This window comes from Cyprinodon variegatus, unplaced genomic scaffold (genome assembly GCF_000732505.1).
Source record: "Cyprinodon variegatus isolate N-32 unplaced genomic scaffold, C_variegatus-1.0 Scaffold734, whole genome shotgun sequence".
Lineage (NCBI taxonomy): Eukaryota > Metazoa > Chordata > Actinopteri > Cyprinodontiformes > Cyprinodontidae > Cyprinodon > Cyprinodon variegatus.
The window spans coordinates 298,861-323,624 of NW_015151187.1; the positions used below are offsets into that span (position 1 = coordinate 298,861).

Here is a 24,764-nt window from a genome sequence, read left to right on the forward strand (position 1 = left end):
ATAATCTTTTCCTTGTTGTTCTACATTTATTAGACCATTATTAAAGCTGTCTAATTTCAATTTCTCCTTTGTTTTAAACACAGAATAGTGATTCTTGTTTTTTTCCCTCTTAGATTGATTGTAGTTTAGTGACATGTTCATGTCCAAATGATTTTATAACAGCGGGGTTGGATTGTTTTACATACTGCACAGGTATTATATGCAGAATTTGGGGTTGATTGAAGTGTTTTCCATGTAAGGAGGAAAAAGGAAAGCAAAGGTTCATTGAAAAACTACTCATCCTGTCTCTGAAAGTTACCTTTCCTTTACTTGATACACCTCCAGACAGAAGCTGAATCTCGCAGAGAGTCAGGAAATCCTGAAGACGGCAAACGTGTGATGATCTGCTTTTCCTGCACCTCTCCTGAAATCACATCTAGGCAGAGTTTTCTTTCTGGCTCGTTCTCGGCTTTACCTCGGGTTGAATGTGGTTTCAGATTATCTTCACTGGATCCATCGGGTGTCAATCAGGATTCTCTGTGTTTTCTTCTGGAACTGTTAGACACAGGATGAGGACAGATAGATCTTAGGTTTGATCAAACTTTAGAACACTTTAAGACTTTAAAACATATTTTTAATGCTTTTTAAGATGTTATCTTGTTCAATATGCACCAGGTTATGGAGTGAAATTTGTTCCAAATGTTGTTGCAAGCAACAAACAAAAGAAATGCATTTCAGAAATTTAACCTTTATAAATTGTGTTGATCAAAGTAAGGTTGTAACAGTAACATTGCTTTTTTGCCAATTTTATTTTGTTTAACATAACAATTTTTATTGTATTTTTTTCCATATTTAATTTTTTTTTTCTAATTTTTAGGCTGAGTGTTACAAATTACGTTTTTTTTGCATTGTACAGATCACATTCTTCTGGGGGCAGATTTTCTCTGGATTAAGATGCAAGAAGCTTTTCTATTGGTCTGCTGAATGTTAGCAACATTTTTATTGGTCAAAAGCAAAGAGAATGTGATCTGTTTAACGCAATTTTAAAATAATATAGTTGTAAATTGGAAAAAAAAATAATTTTGATATAAATTCAGAATTATTGTCACAATAAAATAAAAGTTACTCTCAATTTCTTTTTTTTTATTCAAAGTTTCATTTTTGGATTAATTTTTTTTTTTTTCTCAAGTTTCTTTTGACAAAATTTGTTTTTTTGCAACAATCTTGGAACCTAATTCACTCCATACCGACTGCTGAATTCTTAACATAGAACTGTTTACCTTTTACTTGCAGCTTTGAGTTACAGCAGAGGAATAACGTTCATATATAAAAATCTTTGTTGCACAGCCTGGCAGGAGATCCAGCTGCTGCCTTTCAGTGTTCACTTCATTTGCACATCTTGTGAAACATGCAACCCACTGAGCGTGTCGTCAGCAGGGGGTCGGTTTGATGCTACAAAAACACAAATCCAGATGTTTTAATCACATCCATGCCTTATTAATTGGTTTGATTGTTTAATCATATTTGCCTTTTTAGTTCAGATTTATTTGATGACTTTATATTTTCTGATGTCAAGTTTTTGAATCTAAGTTGGAGGAAAATCTAATTATTTGAATGGAATTTATTTTTTATGTCTGATTTTCACCACTGAAGGGGAGGAGGGTTACTTCTTAACCTGCTGCTTGATTTCAATTCTATGTTGATTAAACAAATATTGTGCATTTAACTTCCTTTGTCATATGTGTCTATTTTGTGTACATTAAGGATTTATTAGTTCAACTTCCTTTTTCCAACTCTATTGCTAATAAAGATCTTTTAAAATAACTAGAGAGTTTTTTAGGTCTCAGTACTCTATCAGTGCTTTAGTTTAAGGGCATACTATACTGCAATTTAAAAGATCATTTGCAAATTCTCTAAATGAAGTTTTCAGAAACAGGAATCCCCTTTTATCACCTTTTTTCTTTTTACCTCACATTTTTTAAATCCCCTTAGAAAATGCATTTACGTTTCTTACATTTTGCATTTCAGTCACCCAAACACAACATGGTAACAGTTTAACTTCATCTTGTTGGTAGTTAACTTTGAATAAGTGTTGGTTTGATGGTTTAGTTTTTAATTTTATTAAAGGAAAAGTCCAGTCATATTTTCTTTTGGTTTGAAGTCCTTACTTGGCCTTTCAACAAAATATGTAAAAAGAAAAAACAGAAATACATTTTTGATATTAATAATTTATTACCATGCGATAAGTCAAGATTATTTTTTGTGTAGTCTTCTGCCCTCTGTTATCAGGTATATCTGATTGTGTACAGTAGGATTTTGAGCAAAGTTTTTACCATTAAATTATGCAAAAGGTGTCAGACACAAAACATTTCAGAAACCGTATGTATCAAATATGATACATTTGGCATTACAGAGTTAAATAATTTCATTTTAATGTGATTTACCAGAGACATCAGTGTTTGTCAAAGAACACTACTGCCACCTACCGGTTTGTGACGGTGCGGTATCGGCTGTTGAGCAACGCGTTTTTGGCCAGACGTTCAAAGACAAATCCTCCCTCTTCCAGTTGGCAATCCAATGACAAACCCGTCTGTGTAGGAACATGAATCGGAAAGGTGAAATAACACATTTTTGTTAACTTTTAGCCAATGTATTACAACATCCAACTGCCATGCACTTGGGCATTGTCAGTTTAACTATAGCTCTTACAAATTTCAATGGCGAAGTCCTCTTGAAATCTTAAAAAATTGCTGCTGATTGAAGATGTGTCTGTTTGTGCCTATTGACTTTGCTTGTTAAGCGGGGAGAATGGCGCTCGGTTTACCGCGCTGTGATGTCACTGCCGGAAGATGTCAGGAGTGAGGTATTACTATATTTGGGCAAAAAATGATCTCGATGAAAAAAATTTTTTTAATTATTTTTTTGATTAACGGTAAATTCATCTAATCACTGTGAATGTATTAGTTTTAGGTATACATAATGATCCATTGATCATTCCTTGCTACAGTTGCTAACAGCTTATATTTATAAGCTCTTACTAATAAACTAATAAGTTTAGTAACAAGTTTGATGAAAGTTTATTAACGGTATAGTAATAACTTATTACCAGCTTGATAAAAGCTTATGAACAGTTTAGAAACAGCTTATACACAGTTCAATAATGGCTTTTAAAGCAGAGTTATGCAAAAGCTAAATGGAAAAGTAAAACCTTAAGGCAATGCACAGGGTTCAGATAATAAATGGAGACAAAAATGTGAAAAGTATTTAAAATGTTAGTTAAAACAGAAAACACAAATGGAAAAAGGATTTGTGATAATAAATAATATTTCCCCCTGCTCTTAGCAGTAATGATTTTATGGGATTCTTTTTAAATAAGATTGATTCTATTAAAAATTAGATCATAAAAAACTATGATAGGTTTATCTCAGGATGGTGTTAAATATGGAAGGTATGTCCCCCTGAAGGCAGCTTGGAACTTCCCTACCGGTTCTTTTCCTGGGAGCAAGTTATTTACTACTCTTAACTCAAACTGGGTAAAACTATAAAAAAGGACTATAAAATGGGAATAAATAAGTAACAGTGTTTATTCCAGGTCAGGTTTCTTACAGGACAGAGAAACTGAGGCAACATCTGAGGTAGTCATGGAATCTGAACCGAGTTTAGACTGCTTTGATCCAGTTGAACTTTCAGAGTTAGCAAAATTATTGTCTTAATCTAAGCCTTCAACTTTTATGTTAGATCAAGTTCCCACTAGTTATCTAAGGAAGTATTCCCTTTGATTTACTCCTCCATTTTAGATGTGATTAATTAAATCCTTCTCCTCCTCCATGGTTACCTGTGGAGTACCAAAGGGATCAGTGCTAGGACCAATTCTCTTTACTATATATAAGCTCTTAATCAGTAGAATTATTACAGTATGGGATTATTTTCCACTGTTATGCTGATGATACCCAGCTATATCTGTCTATAAATCCAAATGAAGCTAACACATTACATAGATTACAGGCATGTCTTGAAGACATAAAAACCTGGATGACTCTTAACTTTCTGCTTCTGAATGCAGACAAAACAGAAGTTATAGTCTTTGGATCAGAGTCTTTGAAAAAGAAGCTGATTAGCCAGTCACTTCATTTGGATGGGATTAAACTGATCTCAGATAATAAAGTAAAATATCTTATTATTTTTTATCAGGGCCTGTCATTTAATTCCCATATCAAAGAGGTTTTCCTTCTCACATCTGCGAAATAGTGCAAAAAATAGAAATATCCTGATGCTCAGAAACTAGTCTATGGATGTGTTACTTCAAGGCTGGACTTCTGTTATTCTTTATTATCAGGAAGTCCACAAACTGTAGTTAAAAGCCCTCAGCTGATGCAAAATATTGCAGCCAGAGTTCTGATGAAAATTAAAAAGAGAGATCATATCTCTCCCATCCTGGCTTATCTTCATTGGCTTCCTGTTAAATCTAGAATAGAATTTAAAATCATCCTCCTCGCAAATAAGCCTTAAATGGCCAAGCTCCATCTTATATCAGGATATATTTATGGAGTGAATTCTGTTCCATTGTTGTTGGACAAGATTTGTAGATTGGAGACTGTATGTAGATGTAACTTGTGTAGATGTGTAAATTTACACCTTTTTTTACTCTACACACAAAAAAAAATGTAGACTGAATTTTATAAATTGTGTTTTTAAATCATGCTTTTCAGATCATATTGTTCTCTCTTCATTGGGCTGTCTGCTTTCCTCTGGAGTACAGAAAACACATTTATTTTGGTCTGCTAGACATTTGTATTAGGCACAAACTGAGGAGAAAAATATAAAACAAACAAATATATATATATATATATATATATATATATATATATATATATATATATATATAAACATATCAGCTGTGCTGCTGCCATCAACACCTTTGTTTGTTTTTTTTTCATTTTGAAAGCATTTTTTTTAAATGAGCGTTTATAAAATATATTCTTTGCCTGTAAAAATAAATGAATAAATTTCACTCCATAAAAAAACAAACAATAAACACTGTAACTTGTGTTGCACTGAATTATTTTAAATGTTTTCCATGTTGGCATTTTTGTAATCAGTACAGGGTTCAAATGCGTCATTTAAAACCTAAAATTAGACAAGTCATTGAACTTTTACATGAGCCTGAATAATTTAATGAAATTTTTTTTTTTTTTTTGATAAATTAGCTACTATAAGCTTTCAAATGTCTTTAAATGTTCCTGTAAAGAAGCTCATGAAAATGTTTGTGTCCTTATTGCTCCTGTTTTGAACAAATATTGTTAGTTATTAATGCTCAGGATGGGATGGGCTGTGTAACGGAATGCACTCATCCATTGTTGATGTGTCTCCAAGGTTACTCCCTGTACACATCAACTCAACTGAAACAGATCCCCTCTGCTTAAATAGGCCTGTTGAAAGCAGTCCTTGTGGCTTTCCTTGACGTTCAGAAGGCTCTGTTGAGATGGACCTGAAAGGCCGTCCTCACTCTGTGAAGCTTTGGCAGCTCAGCGGGACGGACTATGAGCCACAGCGGAGTCTAAAGCAGGGGATGGAGAGACGCTTCAGCAGTTGGACCCCACTGACCAACAAGCAAAGCAACCTGCAGGTTAAAACTACACTGTACACCTCTAACAGCAACAATCGTAGATGCATTGTATTAAGAGAGAATATGGGACTATACTGGGGCTGCAATTAATGATTATTTTGCTAATTGATTAATCTGTCAATAATTTTTTTTACAGAATTAAACAGGGTAAAACTAAAACTTTTCCAATTGTGGAGTTTTGGATAGAGCTGACAGATGATAAAGGCTTTTTTTTATCCTGCAAAATGTTGTTACATATTTTTTACAGTTTTGGTATAATTGGTATAATCTGTCAGCTAAAGTGTGGGAGTGGTGGCCTAGTGGTTAGGGCATTGGGCTTTGAATCCTGAGGTTGTGATTTCTATCCCCCACTCCCACAGACTGCCACTCTGGGTCCCTGAGCAAGACCCTTAACCCCACACTGCTCCCCGGGCGCCTCACAATGGCAGCCCACTGCTCCCCAAGGGGATGGGTTAAATGCAGAGAATTCATTTTGTTGCTCTGTACTTGTGACAGTGGAATGACAATAAAAGTTGAATTCTATTCTAAAGGCATGTTATAGAGTCCCTATACTACAGTTAATGGTTAATTGATTACAAAGTCTCTTGACCATCGTTTCAATAATTGATTAAATGCAATTAATAAAAAAAATCATAGAAATATTAGTACAGATTAAAAAAAATGCCTTTATAGAATTTTCTTTATTTGAAAAAAACAATTCATTACTTGAAAATATACACAGAAATTCAACCTGGAGAGACTTATACAGAGAAAATGTACATTCAAAAGTTTTATTCAAATCAACTATTTGTAAGTCACAGACTGGTTAAAAGTTTTCTATTTAAAGAAAACCAGCTGATTGCACTGACTTATTGATTCGACAGTGATCCCTTATTACAATTTAAACAAGAAGAAACCTNGTTACTTTTACTTGAGTAAAGAAGTTTAATCAGTACTTCCACTTTTACCAGAGTATTTTTTAACACAAGTATCTGTACTTTTACTCAAGTATGGAAAGTGAGTACTTTTGCCATCTCTGTCCCTCCTTTTTTTTGTTACTCAATAACGTATTTTGCCACAAAGATTTAAATTGTGTGAAAAAAACATTTGATTTGTGTACTTTGCATTAAAGACAGGCTTTATTGAGTAATTTAAATATGATGATGTGCTTTTTCTAAATGTCCTTCCAACAGTACAAATAACTTTACACTCATTTATACTTCTATAACTTTCCTACTAAGTACCATTGATTGGATTCTATTGATTGATTGATTGATTGATTGATTGGATTCTTTATTTCGAACATGCAAGAGAAAAACAATAAAACAATGTTTAAAATCATTGGAGAGAAAAACAACAAACAAGGTACCATTCTTTCCTGAGTTATACCTCTATTAAATGTGCGAAAAGGAGCAGGAAGAAGTAAAACTTATGTGCTCCTACCCCTTTAAATCTTGTATTTCTTCAATTTACAATATTTATAATTATGTTGCTATATATATCCATATAAATATATACCTACCTACACATATACATACATAAATATGTATACAAACAAAACAAAAAACACAAATAAAACTTTCTACAATGCTTCTCTAAACCTTTTGAAAATAATTTCTTTGTACAATTTTTTGAAAAGGAATATGTTTCGGCATTGCTTTAGGTTCTCATTTAATTTGTTCCACAATTTAACTCCCCAAATTGATAAATATAATCTTTTCCTTGTTGTTCTACATTTATTAGACCATTATTAAAGCTATCTAATTTCAATTTCTCCTTTGTTTTAAACACAGAATAGTGATTCTTGTTTTTTTCCCTCTTAGATTGATTGTAGTTTAGTGACATGTTCATGTCCAAATGATTTTATAACAGCGGGGTTGGATTGTTTTACATACTGCACAGGTATTATATGCAGAATTTGGGGTTGATTGAAGTGTTTTCCATGTAAGGAGGAAAAAGGAAAGCAAAGGTTCATTGAAAAACTACTCATCCTGTCTCTGAAAGTTACCTTTCCTTTACTTGATACACCTCCAGACAGAAGCTGAATCTCGCAGAGAGTCAGGAAATCCTGAAGACGGCAAACGTGTGATGATCTGCTTTTCCTGCACCTCTCCTGAAATCACATCTAGGCAGAGTTTTCTTTCTGGCTCGTTCTCGGCTTTACCTCGGGTTGAATGTGGTTTCAGATTATCTTCACTGGATCCATCGGGTGTCAATCAGGATTCTCTGTGTTTTCTTCTGGAACTGTTAGACACAGGATGAGGACAGATAGATCTTAGGTTTGATCAAACTTTAGAACACTTTAAGACTTTAAAACATATTTTTAATGCTTTTTAAGATGTTATCTTGTTCAATATGCACCAGGTTATGGAGTGAAATTTGTTCCAAATGTTGTTGCAAGCAACAAACAAAAGAAATGCATTTCAGAAATTTAACCTTTATAAATTGTGTTGATCAAAGTAAGGTTGTAACAGTAACATTGCTTTTTTGCCAATTTTATTTTGTTTAACATAACAATTTTTATTGTATTTTTTTCCATATTTAATTTTTTTTTTCTAATTTTTAGGCTGAGTGTTACAAATTACGTTTTTTTTGCATTGTACAGATCACATTCTTCTGGGGGCAGATTTTCTCTGGATTAAGATGCAAGAAGCTTTTCTATTGGTCTGCTGAATGTTAGCAACATTTTTATTGGTCAAAAGCAAAGAGAATGTGATCTGTTTAACGCAATTTTAAAATAATATAGTTGTAAATTGGAAAAAAAAATAATTTTGATATAAATTCAGAATTATTGTCACAATAAAATAAAAGTTACTCTCAATTTCTTTTTTTTTATTCAAAGTTTCATTTTTGGATTAATTTTTTTTTTTTTCTCAAGTTTCTTTTGACAAAATTTGTTTTTTTGCAACAATCTTGGAACCTAATTCACTCCATACCGACTGCTGAATTCTTAACATAGAACTGTTTACCTTTTACTTGCAGCTTTGAGTTACAGCAGAGGAATAACGTTCATATATAAAAATCTTTGTTGCACAGCCTGGCAGGAGATCCAGCTGCTGCCTTTCAGTGTTCACTTCATTTGCACATCTTGTGAAACATGCAACCCACTGAGCGTGTCGTCAGCAGGGGGTCGGTTTGATGCTACAAAAACACAAATCCAGATGTTTTAATCACATCCATGCCTTATTAATTGGTTTGATTGTTTAATCATATTTGCCTTTTTAGTTCAGATTTATTTGATGACTTTATATTTTCTGATGTCAAGTTTTTGAATCTAAGTTGGAGGAAAATCTAATTATTTGAATGGAATTTATTTTTTATGTCTGATTTTCACCACTGAAGGGGAGGAGGGTTACTTCTTAACCTGCTGCTTGATTTCAATTCTATGTTGATTAAACAAATATTGTGCATTTAACTTCCTTTGTCATATGTGTCTATTTTGTGTACATTAAGGATTTATTAGTTCAACTTCCTTTTTCCAACTCTATTGCTAATAAAGATCTTTTAAAATAACTAGAGAGTTTTTTAGGTCTCAGTGCTCTATCAGTGCTTTAGTTTAAGGGCATACTATACTGCAATTTAAAAGATCATTTGCAAATTCTCTAAATTAAGTTATCAGAAACGAATCCCCTTTTTTCACCTTTTTTTTTTTACCTCACATTTTTTAAATCCCCTTAGAAAATGCATTTACGTTTCTTACATTTTGCATTTCAGTCACCCAAACACAACATGGTAACAGTTTAACTTCATCTTGTTGGTAGTTAACTTTGAATAAGTGTTGGTTTGATGGTTTAGTTTTTAATTNCTGTTCCTGTTTGGCTGTGACACCATCCTGGAGAGACATATCAGCTGTGCTGCTGCCATCAACACCTTTGTTTATAGATGTTGGATTTTGGCCTGTTTTTCAGTGTAGTCCTGTTTCTCTGACTGTGACTAGTTGAATGGGCTCTCTACATCTTCTGATATGGAAGCTGGCTTGGAGCTCATCTGCCTGGCTGTTTCCAGGCCACCTGTGGAGCTGGTTTACAGTTGCCTTTTGCATCTCTGCTTCTTTCTCTATGTCTGCCTCTGTCTCTTTGAACCCCAGGACGCCTCAGCAGATGGCCGCTCACACTGAGCCTGGTTTTGCAGCTTTCTTCCTGTTAAAAGGGAGTTTTTCTCTCCACTGTTGCTACAAGCATGCTTTGTGTAAGGCAGTTACACTGGTTTGAGTCAGGGCTGCTACTGAATCTGATTCATCCATTGTTAGGAGCTGTTGAGATTAGTAGAACTGACGATACAGTGGATGCTGAGAGGACAGATGTGTGGTTATGCGCCAAGAGGAGTGAACACCTGATGAGATGTGATGCTCAGATGATGGGTTGTCTATTGACTGCATGCAAGAGTATCTACAGGATAGAGAAATTAAGAGAACATAAAGCTATATGAAGGGAGAAGGAAGTTTTACAGGCCTTCCACCTCCAGTAAGTTGCTAATCAGATTTACGTCAAGGCTACGCGAGCAATAAGGTTTCTATAATAATTATAACAAAAATCCATTTCTAATAATGGACACATCAAACAGTGTGAGAAGTCGTAGCACTATAAGGACCCATAGGGGCGATAAAGTGGAATTGGATGGAATGCGTCATGAATGGGTGAGCATAAGATAGGCCTTGGTGAGTCCTAGTAGACTCCAGGAGCAGGATGCTGATTCTAAAAGGGTAGAGAACTGGATCTACCAGGCATGGAGATGTGCAACAGATTTAAATCAAAGCATGAATGGAGTTTAGCAGATGCATTCAAAGTTCAGCTGAAGTGCTGAATGGGGAAGCTGGGCCTTCGTCTTAATGAAGAGCATCTTGAGTAATTAATGGCTTTGGAGATGGTGCGGCTGCGGCACGTTGTCAATTGGCTAAGACTGAGTGAGGGACGTCAGCAGGTGTTCCAGGTTAGGCTGAATAAGAGCCTTCCAGGTTAACTTTACGCTTAAGCTCTTTTAACTAAGAACTTTAATCATAATACTACATATGATTGTTCTTGTATGATTACTTCATATATTTGTCACTTTCACCAACATAGAAGGTCTTCTACATCAAATTAGGTCATTTTTATCTTTTTGAAATCAGATCCAAGGGCACATTTGTCTCTTCCTGTGATCAGCTTTGTAGAAGGAGTTATAAATGTGGAGAAGGTCTAGATTTGAGCACATACACTGGAAAAATGACCTAGGAATAAGTACAAATTTCTTAAATTAAGTGTATTTACTGTTAATTTGAGTTGGTAAAGGAGACTCATTCGCCAATAGAATAAGTATTTTTACTCTTGAAATAAGATAATTAGATAAAATCACTTTGAATTAAGACAATGTAATTGTGTTTTCTTATTTTAAATGTAAACTCTCTTGTTCCCTTGGCAAAATGTCTCTTTTACCTCCTCAATACAAGAACAAATTCACTTATTTTAAGAAAAAAATGACTTATCTAGATTTAGATTTTTTACCAGTGTAGCACTGCCCCCTGCAGATGTTGGGGCTAGTAGTGGATGTCGGTCATTTGGTTTGGCGTAAACCAGGAGAAGCCACCAGGCTGTTGCCAAAGAGCTTCTGTCCCAGGTCGGACTCCACTTGCCTTGATGTTTGTCATCGTTATAGTTGTGAGCCAAAAGCCCAACACATGGGGGCATTTAAACATATAGCCCCTGGGATCACTTACTGCTTACCCCATTGGGGGTTCAAGGAGCTTAAAGCTCGGCCATTAGGGAATTACTTTGAGTAGAAGCGTTCCATTTCCACTTCAAGAGCTAAGGTAGCTCTGGCATCTGTTTGTATGTCCCCTTGATGGAGGTAGGTTTGCATAGGAACAACAGGGACATGTCCCTACCAACATTTTGGACAAACCCATTTGTCCCTGCAAATACTAAGAAGTGACCTGTCAATAACATGTATTATATAGCATGCTTTACACATTGACAAACATAATTTAGTGTGTAGTGCTTATAAAATTTGTTTAAACGTAGCAAGAAATGCAGAATTTTTCTTTATACCAGACAAAGCATGCATTTAAGGGAACAGTTTGGAAAAACTTATTTAGCAAATCCTGAATTTGTGACTAGGCCTTCTGATACCCTAGTTGATATAGTCATTTTATCTTTTAGGGGTACTACTTATCCCATCACCTTTTCTGGGTTTTGTAACAAGTCTTAACCTGATGACTTCATTAGATGAATGGCATCTGGTGTGCTACTGCTTGGTTGGAAAACAGCAGCCATACAGTCCTTTCTGGAACCAGTTTTACACCCCTGATATAGAGACTTTCCTGAAAAAACAGCCAATCTAATTGGTAAACCAGTTTTGGTTTAATTAACCAATAGCTTGGTCAGTTTCTGACCAAGCCATTGGTTTTAGATCAACCAATTTAATTGGTTAACCAGACAACCAATAAAAATGGTAACTGATGGTTTACTACTCTGACTGTTTGGTTGTATCTACTCTGACTGTTTGGTTGTGTCTAGTGTAGTGTGTAATACTTATGGACCTAGAGAACAATTACAGTGATTTGTACACATACAGCATGCTTATCCTGGATCACCTTAGTTAAAACATTAGTATTAAGTACTATTAAATTCCAAGAGATGTTAGTCTTGACAGTGGTGTTTGAGATACGAGTTTGCCTTTCAATGGAAGGATTGTTGTGTCAAGTTCTGTTCTTTGCTGTTAAAGTTGCTCTACTTAACCAATATTTTGGTTAATGTGACCAATGTTCATTGCTTTGACTTTTACCAATATAGACTAGTTAAAACTATACCACATTTGATTGGTTGGACACATAACTACCAACCAGATTGATGAAATTGAACCAAGTTTTTTGGTGGTATTGACCAATCTGTTGAGTGTGAAGATTGCTGTTCAGCAAAAGCTTGTTAATCAGCTATCACTGGAAATAAGCTGTGTGGAAGCAGAAAAACCTCTAAAACCTGCAGGACATCAGCCCTATAAGACCCAAAGTTGGTCCTTTTGAGCCTGTGCTAGGGGTTTATTCCTGTTGAAAGAGTTTTAGACGCATGCTCATTCTGGGGAATAGCTGTAGGGTAAACAACATAATGCAAGAAATGATCTACATGCTCATCCAGGAGGATTGAATCCTGTAAAGTCAATCGCTGGATGCAATCAGCTGGGTTTCCTTTGAAACATGTTTTACCAATTGAGTCTCTGTAAAGTGCCTTTAGATTACATGTGTTGTAATTTTGTTTCATAGACATAAACTAAATTAAATATGTTATCCTTCCTTAATACCTTTGTTAACCTTCCTTAATACATCCATCAGTAGCAGACAAGATTAAGTCATTTAATCAAGACATTCTTTCACAAGAGCTGCTCTGATATATGAGGTTTTTGAAATAGGGTAAATTAAAACCTCTACGAATATCACTTTAGAAACCCCAGACATTCAATTTAGAATCTAATTTCCCTTAATAATATCAACACCAATAGTTGTCAACATCATGAGAAAGTTTGGGAGTGATTGCTTGGCCTCATTTCATGTCTTGCTCTTGTTTAATCGAAGCTATTTGAGGAGCGGGTAAAGCTTTCCTTGCACTGGTTTGATTTGTGGAACGATTCACAGAGGAAACATCTCCTGCACTCCCTGCTGATGCGCTCAACCAAGTCCCAGCTTAAGTAAGGCTCATTCCAACACTTTAAGTCGTTATAAAGTCTCAGCCCTGAACCTGCATTCTGGTCCCTTTGTTGTATCTTTCACAAACTCAGGTACTGCAGAGATATGCTTAATGAGACAGTCCCTGTTACTAGAGCGGACTTCACAGCTGTACTGCCACGGTTTCTCTCTCTGTATGTTATGTCCTTCCTGTCCCCTATGGACCTCTGCAGTGCCGCACAGGTCAGTTGGCACTGGAGATACCTGACAGAACAGGTGAGGTACTCTTCTGACTTATTCGTAGGCTTTCTAATGAGTTGAACATTTAGAAAGAACAATAAGTGTACAAATACATAAGTTTAAAGACTTTTTCAATGCAATTTTGCCATGATTTCAACCCCCATTGCTTAATATGAGGAAACTCTTATTTAGCAAATGGGTGAAAGCATCTGTTCTTATCTTCAATCAGGACTGTCTCTGGTCAGGCCGGTGTATCAAGAGAGGCTGGTTTCTTCCCTATGCACCAAGAGAAAAGGAGTTTGGAGCCTGGAAGTATCACTACATCTCATGTGTTTCTACACTGGACTGGTTTCCTCCTCGGGAGGCAGCCAAGATATTTGGGACCCTCAATCAGCCAAGCACGGGGTTGACAGAGGATGAAGAGGAGAGGAGTAAAGAGAGAAGGGTTAGACAGAAAATCAAAGAGGCACTGCAGGGGGAGAAGAGTGAGTCATTATAAATATTGATGTTCTAGTAAATTAAGTTTTGTTTAGTCATACTTTTACCAAGAGGATCTTCAAAAAATAGTGTTGATCTACACCAAGAATCTGCAAGTTTCACATTTAATTCAACATGACAAAAAAAATTAAATTGATTGTAATTTTTAATCATATGTCCAAAAGGTTATTGTCCTTTTTGGAGCATTGCCTTTTTATCTTTATTGTTAGGTTTTGAGAAAAGTTTAAATCATAAAATATCATTTTTTCTGATGGAATGATGACAATGTTTGTGAAAAATATTTAAAACAGCACATCGTTTCCAACTTAACAAAAAAAAAAAAACATCTAAAACAGCTACTGGTACTTTTCCTTCATGATGTGGAAGATCATTGCAGTTATTCCATGAAAAAAACTGCATTAGTTCTTATAAAACACTCCCAAAAAAAATTCCTTATCACTTTTTAAAGTAAAAAGTAATAGTGGAAAATTCATGTGTGGCTATGAAGCTGCAGTTTGCAGAACGCTGATCTAAGCATTTCATTTAGCAGAGGAAGAACAAGCATAAATCTCTATACAATCCAGTCAAATATTTGGATCCTCTTACTCTTACATTCACAGAATTTTTTTTATTGTATTCGTAATATCCTCTTTATTGATTCATCTAAATAGATGCAAATGAAGTTATAACAAAGCTAAAAGTTGATGCTGCTATAAGCTTGGCTGCTTGAGAGTATAAGAACCATTTTTTTTATCTTCCTACTTCCTTCTACTTCTATTCTCAAATTCTGCAGTACTTGTTCAACCCCTAACTTTATATTCTTGTCATAGTAGCCTAATCTGGTTTAGTTGAATTGCCTCTGATTCAAACCTTCAAACCATCAACACCTTAAACTATTGTTTTACAGTGTTTAGTCCTGTTCCAAAAATTAGATAATTTCCAATTTAGAAATATAGATCACTGGTATTTTTAGTTTCATGTTTTTGGAAATTCAATGCAAGTATTTGTGGAAATCTCCAAAAATTATTGTAAAAACAATTAAGAACCATTGTGGAAAGTCCAGAATCACTAGCGTTTCTACAGCTGCTGATCTAAGCATTTCAATCAACAGAGCCCAAGCAAACGAGCATAAATCTCTAAAGGTTCATTCACATGCTTTGATTAGTTAACTTCTACAGTGACAGCATTTCCTTCTTTTCTCATAACATCATTAGCTAAATGTTCATCTCTGTAACGCAAAATAATGTTCAACTGTAATTAATTAACTAATGCAGATCAATTAATTGTCTCTATGTTTAGGCTATTTAGACATACATCAAGGTTTGGCTGTGCTGGTTGCTAGGATACTGGAAGAAGTGTGAAATTTCTAGCTACAATTTAAACTTAGCAGTAGGGTGTATAAGGACATACCTAGCTGTTCAGGAATGGTCATAGGGGTTACGTTAGGTAAACTGAAACACATTACCTACTAATGTGTTCATGCTGAAGCTTTTAGAATCTGACATGCTTTCTGTGAGAATTATTCGAAATGTATAAAAACATGAAAACTTTTGTGAGATACAGCAGTTTAAAAATATAGATGTTTACAAAAAAGTTTTTAAAAAATATGATTCATGGCTGAGCAGTCGATTTTGTTTGTTTGTTTTTGCGAACCTGTCAGGTTTTGCTGTAATGTGCAAATTACTCTCCTCTCCCAATGAAAGTCAAAAACAGATTTTCTTTGGATTTGTGTGATATTTCCAGGGTTGTCCATGATGCACAGGAGACCATGGGGTTCTAATCCAAAATCAGAGGTATTCAGAAGTCCTCAGACAGAAAGGTCCTTTTCAGATTTAACCATCAGATCTCTGCCATCCCTCTGCTGGCCACTCAAGTCTCCACCCATCAGTCCAAAGAGAGGGCAACTTCTCGATGGAGCTCAGGTGACAAGTGCTAGCAGGTGATTTTTTATTAATTTTACACTTGAAGACTTCTGCTGCTGCAATTTTTAGTCAACTCTGTCAAATAGAGAGAAACTTTCTTATTATTTTATAAAGATAATGACCTTTCAGGCAAAAGGCTACTTCCGCTTGATTTAACCCTTATAAGTGTCCTGTTCTGAGAACCTGCATCTATTCTGTTAACATTAAACCATGTGAAGATTGATCATATGTTTTAATTTGGAAATATTGTTGTATGAAGCTGTATAATGTACAATGGAGTGCTTATATATACATATATTTATGTGAATGTTTATTTTCTTGCTTTAAAAGATCGTTGAAGGTAAATAAGGTGTCAGCCTCACTAACTCAGACAGTCTCTGCTGGCCTCCTTCTGCTCCTCTCCAACAGAATTCCTGCTTATGAGGTAAAAAAAAACGGACAAAGAAACAAAAAAATCTTCAGTTAAAGATTCAGTTTTCAGTTAAAAATCTCTCATTTGATTATATCATTCAATGCAGAGATTATATACTAATGTCTTATCTTTTTTTCTTTTAGCTGGTGCTCAGTGGACTGAAGGCTGAAGTGATAGTGGTTCTGTATGACCACAGAGGGACTCTCTCGGCCCTCTTAACCCAGGTGGAGAGGGCCGTCTCAGGGCAGCAAGTGCGAAGGATTGGGCTTTTAGTTCCAGGAGGAACAGAGGAGATTTATCTCGTTAATGGTGAGTCTTCATCAGACCTTATTCATTTTAGGTAAATTTACTCGAGCTAAAGCTAGCGTCGATTTTTAAATAACTAACATTCAACGTTCTGTAATCCATTATATACCATCAGCTCCTTTTGAAAGTTGAACTCTTAGATATCTGTTTGTTTGTAACTGTAGGACAAACATTTCTCTTAATACCTTTAATAAGGAGTAATATCGGTCACTACAGTTTAAAAAAGTGAGTATTGATAACTGATATTTATAGTAATTTTTTCCAAGGGTAAACTGGAGAACAAAGATCTCTAATCCTGGTGAAGAACTGGCCATTCACACGTGCCGTGAAGATGTTCTAATGCTAAATAAAGATGCCCCCCAAACACCAGGTGTCTTTCAGATGTTGGATTTTTAGGATAAATCTGGTCTTGATTTATTCAATTTATTGAAAATTGTGCTGTTTGTTCAATCTTATTTTGTCTCATTTCAGTCCAGTATTAGATAATAGCTGAACTTTTTTCACTTTTCAACCAAATGTAGACGTCGTTTGGAGGTAAATCATGTCGTCTTTTCGAATCCTTTGTACTCAGTGGGTTGGCTTTGGTGGCCGAGTGGTATTATCATTATTTTAGGTTGACAAACTAATTAGCCAAACAGTGCCACTGTTGGGCCAGAAAATCAGCCAGATTGAAATTTGAAAATTCAAATAGAAAATAACCCTTAGAAACTGGATTGTCAATAAAACCTTTTCCTAAAGTGTAGCTGGATGCTCAGAAAAGCTTAAAGGTTCAAAACCAACATGGACTGTGCTTCGATGGCCTTAATCCGACTGACCCGGGTTTGAATCTGCCTGTGGTCCTTTGCCTTATGTCTCGATTTCTCTCTCATACCTTGTTTCCCTGTCAGCCCACTAGTGATGGAAAAACCTAAAAAAAAAAGGTCCTACACCAACATTACTATTTCCGACAGTCTCAGCCAGATGATGGTGAGGGTTCACCACTACTTTCTGGGGTCCCTTTGAGGTCAACCTTCGAGCCCTAGTCCTGGATGGGTTATTTTCTCATGCATAGCTCCGGTGCACCTCTCTATGGCCCAACTACTGCCTAAATCCTTACAGTCTTGCAGTTCCATTGTGCCTCCCCCAGGTATGGGTCGGCCTCATTCCCATCCATGCTTGCCCATCCAATCAAATCTCAAGCATTGGCAGCATCTCAGTCATTCTCTCTCCCGCTGTCTCCTTCTCTCTCTCTACATGTAGCCACCCCTTTTATTCCTTTCTCCCATCATCAGCTACCTATGTAATTAGTAAGTAGCTGTTTGTCAGGAAGTGGGTGCCAATAAATAAGCATCTACAACACCCAAAATGTATGGACTCAGGAACCTCATTAAGGACATAAAGGTCACCTGGTCGTCTCCAGGATAAAAAACAACATTTGAATGTTGCTCCACAGAAAACTTAAAATAAAATCTAATTTGTACTTCACTCTTAAGTCCAAATAGTCCCAGTTCACTTCTTTGCCATTCAGACATCTAAACAATAAGAGGTTTTAAGAGGTTTTAAGAGGTTTCTGCCCCTCCACCATAATTTTCAGCCTTAATGTGGCAAAGGAAATACCATTGCCACTTTCATCAAAGTATAAGCAGCTTTTTGAGTGAAGGTCTTTTGCAGTGGTGTGTCCAGGACATTTACATAGGAGTGGCCTGATAGGTAAGGACAAAAAATAACAGCTGCCAAAACCACTTGAGGATTAAATATGTTGATCACAATGAACCAACAGGAAAAGAACGAGCACAACTTCTATATATTCCGCATCAATCGCTTAACCCTATAATGCCAAATGTATCGTATTTGATACATACGGTTTCTGAAATGTTTTGCGTCTGACACCTTTTGCATAATTTAATGGTAAAAACTTTGCTCAAAATCCTATTGTACACAATCAGATATACCTGATAACAGAGGGCAGAAGACTACACAAGAAATAATCTTGACTTATCGCAAAGTAATAAATTATATCAAAATATCAAAAATGTATTTCTGTTTTTTCTTTTTACATATTTTGTTAAAAGGCCAAATAAGGACTTCAAACCAAAAAAAGCAATTTTCTGTTTTGTTTTATTATTGAATCGGGCTTTAAAGGGTTAAGGTAGACCAGATTTTTATGAGGCTCTTGTTAATAAAAGCTACGCTGTTTAACAAACTGAGCAGAAATAATTAAAAAAAAAACACACACAAACTGGAAACACAAAAAGATTCCCAAACACATTTTGGAAGTAACAGGTGTGAGCTATTGGTTTAAACATGTAAAAAATGCAATTAAACTTCAATATACCCCTTTAAATAACAAAGACAGGTTGAGTGATATCTTTGTGACATGGTCCCTTAGTTTTTTTTTCTGTTATCCTGTTTATTTAAATTTCCATTTTTCTTACGTTCAGACAGTATTCTGTCCGAGAGAACTTTATCATCCCCGGATTTAATGGATTTCTGGGAACAGCTTTTCGCCTTGGTGGCACCCGGTCAACAAGGTGGAGGGATAGACATTTTCTGCCCACTGGCTGCATCCGGTACACTTATGTTTTTATTAACACCCACTGAAATCTGTGAATTACTTTTAGGATCTGCTAAATCATCTGTTTGCCCTTATTTTGTTTCTTACTCGCAGCATCAGGACTTACATTGATCCGTAATCTTTCCACTCTAACTGGTCTGGTAGTTCGAGCGCCTTTGGGTCTCGCCACAGGAAGTTTCCAGAACAGTGAGTTACTTTTACCAAAGAGAAAAGACAAACAAAAACAAAACAGCTGTTGTTTTTGGTCATGGCTTATGTTTCTTATTAATGTAGTCCTCAGTGAATGGTCCAGTGGTGATGGTGCTGCTGCATCTGTAGAACAGGAGCAGGCAGCTCCAGCGCTGCAGTATATTTTTGACGATGTGGTGCTGAACTGGTGTAGACAGGCTGAGTGGATGGAGGAGGGTTTGGTACGACTGAGGGCCACCCTGGGGCTTCAGCTTCAGCAGGCTAGTGTTCAGGCCAGAGGCAGAGCTCTGGGTGAGTTTTAAATTCAATGAGGACACAGCTCTACTTTGATCTAGTTTAACATATCTCTGGGTTATTTCTAGGACTTTTTCTGTGGGAACAATTATCCCTTGATAAGCTGTGTGTGTCCAGAGAACTCAGTGAAGCTCTGACGGAGGGACTTACAACTTTAACTAGAGAGAAAGAGGTGAGAAATAGCTCTATGTATGTTTTAAATGAATCAAAAAAGTGGAAATTTAAAATTTAAAATGAGCTCATGTAAATCTTTATCTGTCTTCAAACCTTCAGAGCAGACCTGTGGAGTTTATCTCCGGCTTCTTAAGCAGATGGACTGAAATAAAGGAGGGTGAGAGGAAACAAGCAGCAAATGGTCAGACTGCACCACATGAAGGCCTAATGCAGGATCTACCCCAGGTTCTTCTCTTTTCACCCTTTCTGCTCTGCTTATAATGAATAGCTTTGAAGTTTGATTTGTTCTATTATTTTTACATTTAAAAAACTGATTTTGTAAGTAAAATTAAAAACAAATTGCAATCCAGAAATGAAAATTTGGAAAACATTTTCCTCAAAGAATTGTTTTGAGAATAACATTGCTGTATTACCAGAATTTGTTGTTTTTTTTGAAAATATTTTTTATAATAGTTTTTTTTTTTTTTTTGCTGATTTAAAAAAAAAAATGTCATGTTATAGACTCAGCTGTTTCAATTCTTTTAACATTTTTTTGATAAAAATTGTGAATTGTGAACAAGGTAATTCATACAATTTTAAATTTTAAATATATACCCAAAATTGAAAAAAGAGCATAAAAAAATATAAAATCTCTAAAGAATGTAAATATAAATAAATATAAATTCTCTAAAAATCTAAGAAAACTGCAAAGTTTCTAACTTTGCTCATAACCATTCTTGTATTAAAATTATTTCAACTTGGAATTTCTGTATTGCATTTTTTTCACATTTCAATTTAAAAAATGCTTTGCCTTCAAAAACAGTAGAGCAGAAGTCAATCCATAATTGGGAAACATAATAAAGCATTTTTTCCCCCCTCTTTAGTCAACTTTGGATTGGAGATGTTCGGTCGGTAGAGAGGTGCTCCACAGTGAATGCCTTTATCTGGGAAGGCTAAGAGCCATGCTGAAGGTAAACCTGTCGCACACTTTAACAATTAATATATCTAAACAAAATGATAAGGTTTGGCTGTATAGAAACATGTTCCAACTTCAAGGCATATGCAACCAGTTCAGCAGATTGTTGCCTTTCACTTGCAAACAATTTGATCTGTTTGTCTTAAACAATATTAAGAACATATGCTGATCATCGGAATGAGTTATATGCTAATGCAATTCCTTGAAACTTGCAAAACCCGCAAACGTTAAACTGCTTACTGCATTTTATTTAGCAAATCAGGAGCAAATAGGCACAGAAAAATGTCTGCAGTAGTTATAGTGAGAAGGAGGCATGGGTTTGAAGAAGAGGAGGTCCTCAACCAAATTTGCAAGGGTGGGCACAGTTCTTTTTTTAAAGGGGGAACCAAACAAAATTCTTAAGGAAAAACAGAGCCCCATCATTCATCATATGTATATTAAGTGTTTAGATGGAAACTCATTTCCTAACTTCCTAGCCAGACCTTTAACTTCTGATCTCACTTTTAGAAAGGCGAGGCATCTCCAAAACTCAACATGTCAGTGCTGGAGCAGGAAAGCTTTCTTCTTTACCCTTTCTTCTCAGATGCTCTGCATTTCCAGTTTCTGACATCTCAAAATGTCCTGTAAACTAAGAGTAAAACATTGCAGGAAGTCTGTTTTGAAAAGTCTGGTTCTGAGATTAGCAACAGACTCACTTAACTTTGGCAGTCAGAAGGTTATGATTCCTGTGGCCTGCATGGCCTTTCATTCATCGGTCTCTTTAGTGGCTGGCAGCCACAAAAGAGGATGAGACAAGCAAGAAGCAGCTGCTTTGCCCTCAAGCTGAGGAGAGAGTGGGAATAACAGCAGAGAATACAGAAGACTCAAACTTCCTTTGTCAATATTAAAATAAACCATTGGTTCTCAATGACCATAATTGATAGCTTATGGCATTACATATATTTGTTGATGTAGCTATGCAATGGCTTATTCTGTTATCATCTCTTTTCTTGTTTGTAAAGGTGTACCAAGAGCCTCTAATGGCAGCTTTCAACTCCAGCAGACCAATCCTCGGCTATAACGACATCCAGATCATCTTCAGCCCTGTTACAGTGATAGTCCAACTAAACAGGTAAAGGTACATAGACGATTGATTTATAATTTCTAGGAGTCTGCTGTCAGGACCAGGCAAGGCAGAATTTTTTTTTTTTAAGTTTGTTTAAGGCAGATTTACAGACCAGGCTGCAGCATTGGGGTGCAGAGCAGTGTGTTGGAGATGTGTTTGTGAAGTTTTGCTCAAAACTTAACATCTACACTAACTACCTGAATAACTACATCACCACCATCCGCACCATCGATAAGGTAATCTACAAAGAATATAGCTTTATAATAATCATAGTCTTCTCAGAGGAATATTACAACGGAGAAAAATTTTGTTGTGTCAACCTTGTGTCTGTTTTAGTGCAGGGAAGCAAATCCTGCATTTCGGGCTTTTCTGAAGAGAGCAGACAGAACTCTGCCGACACATATGCTGAGGTAAAAACATGTGGTTATTTATGTGATATAAAAAACAGTTATATTTGGGAGCACTGTACACTACAGTACAGACAACTCTGTTTAAAAAAAAAAAAAGGAGTTGATTTTATCACAATTTGGGGCAATGTCATCATATGTAAAGCATGTTTAGGTTTCTACAAAGCTTTGAGTGGTTCCATATGCAGAGAGGCAAGAACTGTGTATCAAAGGACTATTTATTAACAAACCTAACTGCCAATAGAACAATAATTTGTCATAGTATGGTCTTCTTTTGGCTGGAAAACTTTACAATTACCCTTTTGCAGTAAGTCAAAAATGATTCAGGGGGAATTTCAATAGTTTGGAAAAATGAGCTCTTGTTATATTACAAAGAGCATCCGAAGTGAAAACTTTGCCAAGTCAATGAGTAACTCTTACTGACTTTCTGTGGAGACCACTGAATAATGTGAGAAGCCAAAATGACACCAACCCAGTTCTGCTTGCAATAAATCAGTGGCTTCCAAATTTTTTGGGTGCCCCTTCTTTTTCAATGTTTTCTTCATTTGTTTATTTAACATCCTAACCTGCTTTTTTAACAGTTGAAAAAATAGTAGTCAACTGCAGTAAATGACGTATTGCAAGCTGGCATAACTCAGATTGATCAGAGTAGTTCAGTTTGAATACTAAACAGTATCTATCTGGAAGAGATCCTGTGGAAAGTGTTCACAAAAAGGGATGGACAGTCAGTAAAATTAATTCTTTGAGCTGGTTGGGTAAATCACCATGCAGCGCCTGACTCCCATGTCGACCTTTTGGCCAACCACAGGAACATGAAGTCACATGAAACCATGGGCGGTAGTCAGAGCATGTGATTTGAGCCAGCGGTGGAGCGGAGTGAAAGAAATATGGTGGGGCGCAGAGCGGTTTTCAATTTAAAGGCCGGAGAACGGATTCCGCTCCGCTCCAGTTCGCTCCAATGCGCTCACATGTACACACAACACATGTTAGGGCCACAGTGGGGTCAGATGTAGGAGTTTGCCCTGAAATCGAAGGATTGACGGTTCAAGCCCTGGCTCCGACTTTCAGTGTCGTTGTGTCCTTGGGCAAGACAGTTCACCTGCATTGTCTGCTGATGGTGGTCAGAGGGCCCGGTGGCGCCAGTGTATGGCAGCCCTTCTTCTGTCAGTGAGCCCCAGGGCAGCTGTGGCTACAATGTAGCTTGCAAACATGACTGTGTGCGTGAATGTAGTGTAAAGTGCTTTTACTTCAGTTGTTTCCCCAAGTCTGCCATCAGCTCCCAGTCCTGTGCCATTGTGAGCAGGCCAGAGGAAGAGACCCTGGCACCAGCTGGTTGTCCTTCTCCAGCTCTGATGAAGGAGATAGTTTTCTTTGCTGGGCGGAGGCGCTTGCAATGGGCTATTCCACTGCAGATGGTGTTCGCTATGGCCTTCAAGACCTGGTCATGACGCCAGCGGTAGCACCCCTCACTCAGGCTCCTCGGACAGCAGCTCAAGATGTGCTCCAGGGTCCCTCTCTTCTGGCACAGGGCACACGCTTGGTGACTCCACCTTCCCCCAACAGAACAGGTTAGATGGGCTTGGCAATACTGTACATCGTATACAGCCTGGACCAGGAATTTTATGCGCTGGGGCTCGGCTTTCCACAGTTCAGTCCACGTGACTTTGCGCTCTGTTGCTTGCTCCCATCGCGTCCAGGCTCCCTGCTGCCGCATTTGAAGCACCCTGCCGGCCCGCTCTTCTTTCACTGCTGCTCGCACTTCTTCCTGGAGCAGCGTTCTCCTCCTCTTCTCCTTTGCCATCCCGCCGCAAGAAGATGTTGTGCTGCTAGCAAGGCCTGCTCTTCCCCGAGCCACTGTCCCCACCAGAGTCCTGTGCCGCAGCCGTGACTCCGCCACTTCCACAGCGTCTTCCCGCCCCGTCAGGACCTCGATACCAGCCTGAGAGACTTTTGGGTCACATGACTCTCTGTATTGCAGCACCTCCCTAGTTTGGCTCACCTTGAATTCCTCATTCAGGCTGCTGAAGGGGAGCTTCAGCATGTTCTTCTTTCCGTATAGGGCGATGCTGCTCAGGCTCCGCGGTAGACCCAGCAACTTCCGCAGGAACCTCAGAATTACAGATAGCTCTTCGTTATCAATCTGGCTCCAGGATGTATCATTATCCTGTGCTTATTGTACAGACAGAAGGACTGTCCTAATTAGCCTTCATATCCAAAATGTGATACACCATGCAAAGGAAGGCCGTCCACCTCATCTAATCTGGCTGACAGATAGGTAATACATATGACTAATAAAGAATAAACCTAACAGGATATAATTTATAATATGTCCATATCCCCGAGATGAGAATTAAGCATTACATTTATTATTTAAATCAGGGGTAACCTATTAAAAATCTTCTGGGTCCGAAAAAAGAAAATCAACAACCAGTAAAGTTTGGGAGACATTTTCAGTTATAATCTGTTACTTTAAACAGAATTTTATACATTGAGTTTATAAAAAAAAAAAAAA

The 24,764-nt window shown here is 36.8% G+C and overlaps 2 protein-coding genes across 2 annotated transcripts in view; both read left to right on the forward strand.

Annotated features, from left to right (window-relative positions):
* The window catches only part of ccdc28a (coiled-coil domain containing 28A), a 9,401-nt gene extending 7,662 nt beyond the window's left edge, over positions 1–1,739 (forward strand). The window contains exon 6 of the mRNA XM_015395284.1: positions 325–1,739. Within this exon, the coding sequence (XP_015250770.1) occupies positions 325–379 (55 nt within the window). The 3' untranslated portion in view covers positions 380–1,739. The remainder of the gene's footprint in view (positions 1–324) is intronic.
* A 3,672-nt stretch (positions 1,740–5,411) lies between these two features.
* The window catches only part of ect2l (epithelial cell transforming 2 like), a 23,861-nt gene continuing 4,508 nt past the window's right edge, over positions 5,412–24,764 (forward strand). Inside the window, exons 1-14 of the mRNA XM_015395287.1 lie at positions 5,412–5,605; positions 13,128–13,240; positions 13,331–13,493; positions 13,687–13,942; positions 15,678–15,873; positions 16,265–16,280; positions 16,412–16,577; positions 18,995–19,123; positions 19,222–19,608; positions 19,680–19,783; positions 21,505–21,573; positions 21,742–21,851; positions 21,934–22,081; positions 22,182–22,255. Coding sequence (XP_015250773.1) covers positions 5,462–5,605; positions 13,128–13,240; positions 13,331–13,493; positions 13,687–13,942; positions 15,678–15,873; positions 16,265–16,280; positions 16,412–16,577; positions 18,995–19,123; positions 19,222–19,608; positions 19,680–19,783; positions 21,505–21,573; positions 21,742–21,851; positions 21,934–22,081; positions 22,182–22,255 — 2,075 coding nt within the window. The 5' untranslated portion in view covers positions 5,412–5,461. The remainder of the gene's footprint in view (positions 5,606–13,127; positions 13,241–13,330; positions 13,494–13,686; positions 13,943–15,677; positions 15,874–16,264; positions 16,281–16,411; positions 16,578–18,994; positions 19,124–19,221; positions 19,609–19,679; positions 19,784–21,504; positions 21,574–21,741; positions 21,852–21,933; positions 22,082–22,181; positions 22,256–24,764) is intronic.